This window comes from Solea solea, chromosome 6 (assembly GCF_958295425.1).
Source record: "Solea solea chromosome 6, fSolSol10.1, whole genome shotgun sequence".
In the NCBI taxonomy this organism is placed as follows: domain Eukaryota; kingdom Metazoa; phylum Chordata; class Actinopteri; order Pleuronectiformes; family Soleidae; genus Solea; species Solea solea.
The window spans coordinates 24,349,917-24,361,063 of NC_081139.1; the positions used below are offsets into that span (position 1 = coordinate 24,349,917).

Sequence of the window (11,147 nt, forward strand, 5' to 3'; positions counted from 1 at the left end):
GCTAAAGGTAGCCGTATCCTGATTCACTGCGTCTTCATGTGTTGGGTAAGAAGTGTCATTAGACTACTAACAATGTAAACACTTTTTAAATGCTTGATCTAATTTACCCAAATGGTTCATCAGTGTAGGACAAAGAAAAAAATCATTGAGTTTGACATTGTTGGGGTCAGTAACCTGACCTCTAAATGTTTGGGAAACCATGCAAAAGATCGCAAGCTCTCTGCATGACCCAACAGCACTGATGTTTGAGTTATTTAATTGCTCAATTTTTAAATCAGTCAAGATTTTATGAGCTGGGTCTTCTTCACACAACAGAGAACAAGGTAAATTGAGTCGACTCGTAACATGGTAAGGCTTTTCGTCCTTCCCCTTCTTGTCTGTGTGTGAGGAAATCTGGCCACGGATCCTGACTGAGTGGCATACCATGGCTGTGCAGTTTCCAAAATCAGATAAGGATCCATCTGATTTTGTGACTCCGCCTGTCGTGATATGCATTTATCTTCCACCGAAACAAAGGATTGGAATGGACAGGTTTGTAGTGTAAATCAAATCACACGTAGATGGTGAAGCATTTGTTTAAATTGGGATCAAGCATTTTCAGGTGTCTGCTTTGTCAATACTCTGGTGCCACGTCTTGCTAAACACACGAGAAGCTCTGAATTGTGAAACTGCTGCCTCTTGCAGATGTTACAACAGCAATGGCTGTTGAAAGGCTGCAGGGAGAGAAAATGAGATCTGAGGACAGGAAAGTGGAATTGATTTCATGCTTAGCAAAATGAGGGTTTCAGCAGAGGACCTTTTTGTGGCGAGGCTACAGAATCAGAAGGAACGTTTGTCTGGGCAACTGGGAGATTTACAGTTTTTCATGCAGCCGACAAAGACATTGGGGTTAGCATCATCCCAAATGGCTGGTGAAGATTGCTTGTAACTGTCAGTGTAGGACAGGAAAGGCAGGTATAGGTTAGGGAGGGCATCCATCGGTAAGCTCTGACTGGATGTGAGGACCTGTCACACTTGACCAGGTGAGCCACCTGAAGATTGGTCATTTGTTTACTAATTTTTTTTATTATTATTTCTTGTGACTTATCAAATTCTTCCTTTTGAAGAGATGAAGGCTGAAGCACATTCCTGGATCAGAGGACTTAATTTTGGACACCACGACCTGGAGAAGTCCCGTCCTGGATGGCTGCGGTGATGACTTGGCCCAAGATGAACCGACCTTTTCTGCTTTTCCATGGGATGTCTTCAGGTACGTTCTTTCAGATGGTACTCAATATGTGTAATCCATATTTACTTAATACTAAAGTCTGCTAATTCTTCTTTTTTGTTAGATGTTGGACCTTGCCAAACTGTACACATGCCTCAATGGCTGCTACGTCACTCTGCCCAACAGGACATGGTCACCAAGATTTTTTTATTTTTTTTTAAATGGACTTTAACCCCCCCCGACTCACAACCAGACATGACAAAACACTTTACATGTGATGCATCACCAGACTAAAATACAGACACTGCTACTTTCAGTCTGTAATGTTTGACATTGAAAACTTGTATTTATTGCCTTCTTGATATCAAGTAAAACTTTTGTTCTTAACTTAATGGTTGACTTGTATTTTTTCTGTGATGAGTGTTATTTTGATAAGTTAGTGCTTTGAACTTAAAGATGTGGAGTTCTTTTAAAACAAATTGCACTGATCTGTTACGGTAAACTTGGCACCTTTTGACACTGCTCCAAGTGTTTGGTTGATCTTAACCAGAAAACTCAATATCTATCTATCCATCTATTTATCTATCTATCTATCTATCTATACAAGGTTTTAAAGGAAATATAATAAATTGGAGTCTAAAGCAGGGAATGCTACAGTGGATGGTGATGCTGCTACTTGCCCCCATCTCACAACTTCCTTACTTCTAGTCACTAACACTAAATATGGCTAATGCATAAAAATATGCCACTGAACATTAGACTACTTTGCTTTAAAATGCCTTTTCACTACAGATGTATTTTTTCTATTTTATTTCATCTGGCTTTTCATTTTATCATTTAATTCTGTCTTTACCATTTTATGCTTAAAGCTTTTATTTTTATATATGTAAAGTACTTTGTAGAATATAATATAATAGAATATAATTAAAGATCAGACTTGGGACAACCGAGCGGTAGATGGAAATGATGTTCTCAAATGTCTTGTTTTGTCCACAAAATGAATTGGTTTTAATGATTTGTCGAACAAAGAAATTTAAAAAAATGTCAAATTTAAGAAGCTAAAAAATCTGAGACTATAAAACGTCTCACTACCGATTATCAAAATAGTTAATTATTGATTCATTTGGTCATTCTTGCAGCCCTGATGAGAAAATAACTGACATGACAAAGGTATGTTAAAATTAACAATTAAAAAATGTAAAACAAATATTGTGCCTTTTCACCGGTTTATCATTCTTCAGAAATAGTGTTGCAATTAACGATTATTGCCCTAATCTGTTCATTCTTTTCTCCGTTCATTTAGTCCAGAATATGTTGATCAGTGTTTCCAAAACTTAGAAATGCTGATCCTCAAATGTCTTTTGTCCACAAACCAAAATTCATTTTGTATTAATTTGTCATACGGAGCAAAGAAACCAGAAAATGTACACATTGGAAAAAAAACTGATAATCAGAACTTGTTTTAATTATAAAACCAATTAGGTGGTGAACTTAAATGTTGTTTGTAAATAATAAATTGGAGCATAATCTCGGCTAAAACAATCAGATTTGATGCAAATACAATTGATTATTAATGCTATTCCTCACAGCCTTTTCACAGGTGCTAATTTGTGCAACTGCATAAATTAGGAAGCGAGGCTGCAGTCCCTAAAAATCACAGAACTTTATTTTTTATATCACTTTCAAATCTCTGAAATTCGGCTAACTCAAACAAAAGTAAGCAAGTTGTCCTCTTGTAACTTGTAACTTTTGTTTCTTTTGAGATGCAAGTTTTTAATCTCAGATCCCTGACTTGTTTCTCTGAACTCTGACTTTAATCGCAACATAAAATAACCAGGTGGATTTAGAAAATGATTATGTATTTAATAAGGTAAAGTATAAGTTTAACAAAATATGCAGGGACAAAACTAAAACAATGGTAACAAAATAGACTAACTCTGAGGTAAGGAGTCTTGATAAGCAGAGGTGGTGTAATTGAGTAGGGTCTTTTATGGTAATTACTGTACTTCGCTACGTTTGAAGTCACATCTGTTACAAAGTAAAAAAATGTTGGCCTGACTTAAGAATAATATGAATAAAATAAAAATTCATACACAGTAAATGAGGACAGCTGAATTGGCGTTAATTAAGGTCCCTGTGTGAGTGAGAAAGTTAAAGCATTTGTGCTCAGGGTACTAAAGTATAATCGTTTTTTCTGTCAATTTGGTTGTCAAAGACGCAGGCCATATCATGAAGTGTTACCAAAAGGTCTTTGTCATTATACAGAGACAATATGATTTTGCTTTTCACTGTAGTCTATATTCATAGACTCACAGCTCTCCATTAAAACAACCTGCTCCTCTTGGCTGAAATAAGCAGCTCGCGATCGCAGCTCCTTTGATGTGAACACGCACAGAGCACAAAGCTCAGAGCCAGACAATAACCGGAAAATAACACCTGTGAACTCTGACCGGGGCTATAGGTTTTGTTGAGCCGGATCATGAACACAGAGCCAGGCTACGTTGAGCCTCCTTCGTACTAAAGCCCTCAGGTCTACTCTTCATGTAATAACTGCGCCACCATGTGGCTAAACATCAACATTTTGTTTTTTTTGTTTTTTTTCATTTTTTGATGCTGAGAGCAAAATCTGTTTTTCCCTATTTGGTTCAATAGAAAAAGGGTGTGCTGTTTCCGTATTTTGGTTTTGTCAGAAATACAGATTATACTTTACTACCCTGACCATTTATATGCCCATTCTTCTATTTTCGTAATATCCCCTTGTACCTTATGTTTCTTCCCCTCTTCCAAATTGCCCCATCATCTGCAAATACAGAACATCCAGAATCCATTTCCATTTCATTATAAATGTCATTTATCATGATGGAAAATAATAACAGACTTATTATGCTTCCCTGAGTTGTTCCATTTTCTGCCAAATACTTCCTTGAATGTTTTTCCCCTACTCTAACCTGTATTGTTCTTCCTCTCAAAAAGTCCATATTCCACTTATACATTCTTTCCTTGACCCCTAATTTAGAGAGTTTAATTAAAAGTCCCTCTCCCCACATCATATCTGTGCCTTCTCTATATCATATATATGTATATATATGTATATATATATATGTATATATATATATATATGTATATATATATATATGTATATATATATATATATATATGTATATATATATATGTATATATCTTTGTTTATTTGTGCTTTTCTGATTTCATGTTCTAAGCAGATTACTGGGTCCATAGAACATCTTCCTTTTCTAAAGCCACTCTGGTATTTCGTTATATATCCTTTACTTTCTATAGTCTTTCATTTATAATTTTTTCCATTATTTTACAGATGTTGGATGTTAGGGCGATTGGCCTATAGTTTTCCGGGTTTGTTTTATTCTTTCCTGGTTTAGGTATTGGTATTACAACAGCTTCCTTCCAGCTATGTGGCAATATCCCACTCTCTCAGACTTTATTATACAGTTCTAATAATTTCCTTTTTGGTGGCTCACTAAGATTACTTATCATTATATAACAAATTTGATCTTTGCCTGGTGCTGACATCTTGGTTTTCCTAAGGGATCTGTTTAATTATGTCATTGTAAAAGCCTTGTTTAATAAATGATTTATGTTTTCTTCCTGTTGTAACAATTGTATTTTCTGCTATTGTATTTTGTCTCCCTTTAAGCATGTAATACAGATCATAAACAGTAGATTTTGTTTTAGAGTGTATTTTTATTCTCCTTTGAGAAGCATAAGTATCTCCAAATAAAACTTTCCAAAAGCTCAGAGAAACAACCTGTGTGCAGCTTTAAATCCTGGTATTTTTCCTATTTCATGTATCATTTAATCAATTAAATCAGAGTGGCAGAACTAACACATTTTAAATAACATTTTTTTTTTTTTTTGTCTTTTAGGTCCATGTTTTCGACCTCAGTGTCAACAAATATGAGGCTATCTGCCAACAGGCAGTCGTAAGCAAAAAGACTCAGCTGACTCACGTGGAGTTTAACCCCATCTATCCCATCATCGTAGTGGGCGATAACCGAGGCTACATCAACAGCCTCAAACTCTCCCCTAACCTTCGCAAGAAACCTAAGGTAAGACTATTTCAGAGGTTGTAGATGTAATTAAATGTTAAGCCTGTCTTAATGGTGAGAAGCTCAAATGACCTTTCCAAATGCAGCTACTTTGCAATTCCATGTTATTTCTCTTGCTAATTTGCACATACAAATGGAGCCAATCCAAACTACTAATTAGTGAGTGTGAATTTGACCTCTGCATGCTTGTTTACACACCAGTAGAGAGCACTCACAAGCACCCTAGCTGTTGACTCATTCTTGGATTTGAGCTGGCAGCCCTCCAGTTACGAGCCCAATCCCTTTCCTCTTGGTCATGGGCTGTCCCCAAATCACAGTACAATCTTATCAATCAACATTTTGGACGTCACTTTTTCATATCAGTGAAAGCACATCAGATGTTTCGGCCTTAGCATCGTCCTCACCCGAGCTAATTCTGCTAAATCACAGTAGAACCATGCCATGGGTCCATTCACATTGATGAGTCACTGAATGGAGGCTCCATTGCCACTGATGCCAATGGTTAATGAGCTGTAGAGTAATTGTAGCAGCTCTATATAACATAGCAGGAAACCAAAAGGCACAACACTTTAATCAAGACTCATTCAGAGTCAGCTCTGCTGCCCTTCCGCCTTTCTTTTGTGTTCATGTAAAGTAGAAGAAATTTGAGCAGCTCGAGCATGTATTTATTTTTCCCACATTATTGTGCATTATGCATAGCAATTCCATGCCTGGGTGCAGACATATTAACAACACTCCCTCTGCCAGGCTCATAAACACTATTTATGGGTTTGTGGGTTCAGCTTAACAACACAGCTCATGCTACAGCCCTGGAGTGTACAATGGGGAAATACATTTTGGACCCCATTGTGGAGAATTAGCAATAGACACAAGCACCCACAGCACATAATACCAATAACAGCAACTCACCTAATGGGAATGGTAGCCCATTGTGGTTTTTCCTCAGTCGCTTTTGTACCATATGCTCTTTTAAAAAGCCATTTCTCAGTGTTTCTCAGTGTTTCTCAGACTATACACAATTGTTTCCCACGTAACCGTTTGCTTATGTTACGTTGACCAACATGTAGTGTACTTGTTCTTTATTTAATCACCTACTTCATGTGTGAGTGATTACATCGAAACAGATTGAACCCCCTTGGAAAATGATGTGCAGATGATGCATTTTGTGTCTTCTCATATAAAGTTTAAACTGAAATAAAAGGCCAGTGGAGAGAGAGACAGTAATAGAGAACAAACACATTGAGTATGTTAAATATCCACCACCAACAACAGCATCCAAACTGGGTTACAGTTATGTGGGAGCCAATGGGAGCTGAGCTATAAAGAGGGTTTGAACTCCCATGAAGGAGATAAAATTGTACGTCTGTGGGGGTCACTAAAATATAACCTATTATATGGTCTATGGGTGTGTACCATCAATTCATATTTCAATGAAATAATTGCTATTTTGCCTTATTTTGATGTAATTTATGAGGGACCCCCCACAAGTGTGGGTGGAGATGAGTATCAGGGTTGATGTGTGACAGAAGGACAGAAGGATAGCAGCAAAAGTTAAAGGGAAGGTCTACAAGGCTGTAGTGAGACCTGCTATGATATATGGCTTGGAGACACCATGTTTGTCTTCAATTTCCTCTCCACTTGCCATGTCTCTGGTCAAGACATTTTTGAGAGGGGTAGAGAGGTCCTTTTAGTTTTGGTCAAATTTGGTATTTCCATCACATAGCTTAACTTAAACATGAGTAGAGTTTGTGTGAATAAGGTGGTTCTACCATTACTGTATCACTGAAGCCCTTAATGGGTCCATATGGTGGTGCAGTGACCAGCATTGTTGCCTCACGCTGCATGTTCTCCCTGTGTGTGCATGCATTTTTTCTTCCTCCCACAGTCCAAAACATTCAGATTAGTTTAACTGGACACAAAAGTGTGAATGTGAGAGTGAGTGGTTGTTTGTCTCTGTACGTTTGCCCTGCGATGGACTGCCGACCTGTCCAGGGTGTGACCCCACCTTTTGCCCTATGTCAGCGCAGTGGAAAATTAATGAATGAATGAATGTTTCCTTAATCTCTGGTGGCACGGCATTGTCATTTTAGAGGCTCAAAGCAGCGTTTTTGCATATTTGATAATCCATTTATCATTTTCACTCTGCTCCAGCATCATTTACCATCATGGATCTTTGAAAAACATAGATAGACAGACAGACAGATGGTCTGTGCAGTCAGCCCTGCTGCTTCTCTGTGGAGGAAGCTTTATTTTTATTGAGCCATCCATCACTGCAGAGGTATTATGTTGCACTTGAGCCTTGAAGCTCATTCATTTGGGGGCGTGCAGCTGTCTGTCGGCCCCCTCACGGTGCCCATTTCAAACTTGAAAATAGCTACAGCAAGTATAAAGGTTCCAAAGCAGGTGTTCATAAGTTACCGCCTACACCTGTTTAACCTTGAGAATGAAACAATCACTCTCGAGCATAGCACAATGTGCAATTAAGTGTTATACTTCTTCTCAGGTTAATATTGTCTTGTTCTTGTTTGTCCAAAATAATGTAATTACCATTGATCATTGTTGTCAGGGTAGACACCTAATTCAGAATAAACCCAGTCTGTGTATATTGCATCATGAGACGAGTGAGGAGAGAAAGAAATGGACTTGAGGTGACTGATAGTTGGGAATTCAAATCAAACCCGTTAAAGTCTTTCATAAAAGACAAAAAGGTCTTCACACTGATTTCACTCAGGCTGACATTAACGTTTTACTTTACTTGTTCCTTATCTTGACGCATGGGTTGCAGCTGATCATCTGAGATTTTGCTTGAATAATAATTATGACTTTTTTCTCATAATATTACAACTTCATTTATTCTTCAGTTTGGCTTTAATACTCTGTCATACTTTACTATACAAACAAAATTTAATTGAATTGAATTGAAGTGAATAAAAAAAGTGGGAAACAACAATACAGAGGAATTATTGGTTTAATTTTTCCCATGCCCTCACCTGCCCTCCTCCCCCTCAAATCCTTAAAATATTCACTCATTTATTCATTCATTTATCGCTTTATCCTCCACATGAGAATAAAAACAATTTCTAACTGCAGAGATATTAGCAGGCTACTTTAATCAACGTGCATTTAATATAATAAAGGCTGCAGTATTCTGCTGCAGTAATACAGGAAAAATTAGCATTATTACATACACTTGCTCTTACTGTAAGTGGTTGTGTGCATCTGCACAAAGGAGATTCAAATTATTTATTTATTTAAATAAGATTGATTTTAATTTACCCTTTGCAATAGGTAGTAGTTTAAAAAGTAAATGTTTAAGTGTGATGTAATATAACAGGGGTCATACAAACACTTTGAAGTCAGTTTGAGTGTTTATTGGGTTTTATTGTTGGTAAAGATACGGTTCAGTGAATCTTGACTCCCCCCCTCTCTTTTTGTGTGTGTGTGTGTGTGTGTGTGTGTGTGCGTGTGTGTGTGTGTACAGGCTAAGAAGGGTCAGGAGCTGCCTGAAGGTCCAGAGGTGGAAGTTGCCAAAATGGAGAAGCTCCTCAGTCTGCTGCGGGAACCAGAGCAAAGCACATTCTGAGTGTAACCATCTGAGGCCACGTTCACAGGACCAGGCTGACGTGACTCACGTAGATTTTCCCCCTCGATAAGAGTTTTTTAGAGCTGCATCAACACAGAAATTCAATCGTCAATATCCAATTATTGAATGATTTCAATTAAATGTGGCCAAAATCAAAATCATTGACTGTATATTAAAAAATGGTTTGAAAGGTGAAGCCCAGGAAGTCCGAAGGTAGTAGCATTTATCCACCAGGGGGCGACGAGATTAGATTCTATTTCTCACTTTATTTATATCATCAGTAAACATTTTCCTGGTCTCTAGTTTCAGGTTGTGAGGTTGCCATTTAGAAGACAATAGATGACACCAGTGTGATTGACAGCTGGTAGTGTCCAATAGGAGCCTTTTTGCATCAGGTGTGAATTTGGAGGCTTCACACGAGGAGCTCGTTTTGCCACCGGACAACTACGTCCATTTTCAAATACAGTATATGATATTCATGATGATGAATAAGTATATGAGTGTTGACGTCTTCAACCTGCACTGCAGTTCCATGACAGATAGTTATGAATGTGAATGAATGGTCACTGCTATGCTACTGAAACATGACACATGCACGTACACACACAAGTGTGTCATTCACGTGTGTGTGTGTCTCTCTCACACACAGCATGTCACTCTCCTTCTCCTTCTCCTTCTGTCTTCATTGACAAATGTTTGGAAATTGGTATTTAATGACTAAATAAACACATACAGATTGTCACTATTGTTTATTATTATTACGTTATTTATTTCCTTGCATTTCATCGTACAGAAAATCAAAGTCTGTAACCTGTGGCGATGTCTCTCTCTCTCTCTCTCTTGTGTCATATTCAGGGGAGCTGAACAATAAATAACACTGACATGGCAGGAAAATCCTTTGTATATGTTTATTAAAATGTTTCATTCTGATCTTTAATATGTTCATGAAATCACTGATATCCAGTTGACATTGTCTTTATTGATACTGCAGTATGTTAAACAGGCAACACTGGAGTTCCTCTGTCTCTGGCTGACGTCTTTTACCAGGACCATGAAAGTCATTCTGTATGTGTTGTACAAGCTGATTAAGCTAAAAATAAATAGATATAAAACTATGTGAGTGGGGAGTGACGTACAGGGAGATAAATTAGGTTGTTGATGGTATAAGTCTTTATTTTGCCTTTTTACCTCCATTCCCCTCATGATCTTGTCCTACAGTAAAGTACCACCTCACCGATGCTCTTCTTGTGTCCTTCTGTTTGGGCCCCTGCTAATGTCCGTGTGGACACTGACCTCAAAGTCAGTAAAAAGGTTAACGTCAGCCCGGCTGAAATCTTCATTTATGATAATAGCAAACGGTGTGAAGACCTTTTTCTCTTTTATGAAAGACTTTATGGGGTTTGATTTAATTCCCAATTATCAGTCACCTCGTTATTATGAGCTGAAGTGAGAGAATAAAGGAGTAAAAGCATCAAACTGAATGTTTGTTGAGCTTAATCTCGTGTAATAGACTCAGAACTTTAACTCCTCTGTCCTGTAGACATGATTAAATTAATGTAATTGGTCAATAGTTGAGCTGATCATTTACCTCAGTAAGAGGTTAACACTGCAAATCCAGATGATCCTGCAGGCCTCAGGTCTATAGTTATCGGTTTTAACAGGTTTTACTGCATCCTTTTGTCCCCCAAACAAAATTGACTAAAAAATACAAGGAAAGCGATAGGAAGGTGACGCATTTTTTGTCTGTAACAGATAATGGCCAAATCAATTTGAGAATTGGTGCAGTGTGTGTGTGTCACTGCTTTTCAGACCTCTCTCGTCAGTTTTTCTAAATCAGATAGTTTTGGGGAAGATGCTGCAGTGAGGATCACCGTCACACTTCATGACAACTGGGATATAGAAAAGTTGGAAATGTTCCAGTTCTATAAATAGCAGCATCCATGTCGGCAAACACCGACATACTCTTCTTCATCTCATACTTCTTACATTGACATCTTTGAACTCCACATCACATTTTGCTTTGTACATACATGTTAAATGTTAAAGTACTGATCATGTGTGCAGGGACGTGCAGGAGCGTGGCTGCTTCCTCTTTGTGCCATCTGTCGCTCTGTAGAATGTTCAGTCCAGAGTGAGTGGGCCATCGTGCAAAGCCATGAGCAGATGTTCGTGTGAGGGGCTGTTTTTCGAAGAGGACGCAAATCTCAACTAAGCTTCTGTGGTCCTTATGTAATACCCTTAGCAAGGCGTTGCACCTCGCAGAGAAGTGACTACA

General features: G+C 37.9%; 1 protein-coding gene across 1 annotated transcript in view; it reads left to right on the plus strand.

The window, feature by feature from the left end:
• dnai1.2 (dynein, axonemal, intermediate chain 1, paralog 2) overlaps nucleotides 1–9,754 on the plus strand; it is a 40,091-nt gene extending 30,337 nt beyond the window's left edge. The window contains exons 18-19 of the mRNA XM_058631490.1: nucleotides 5,107–5,289; nucleotides 8,771–9,754. Coding sequence (XP_058487473.1) covers nucleotides 5,107–5,289; nucleotides 8,771–8,872 — 285 coding nt within the window. The 3' untranslated portion in view covers nucleotides 8,873–9,754. The remainder of the gene's footprint in view (nucleotides 1–5,106; nucleotides 5,290–8,770) is intronic.
• The last annotated feature ends 1,393 nt before the right edge of the window (nucleotides 9,755–11,147 follow it).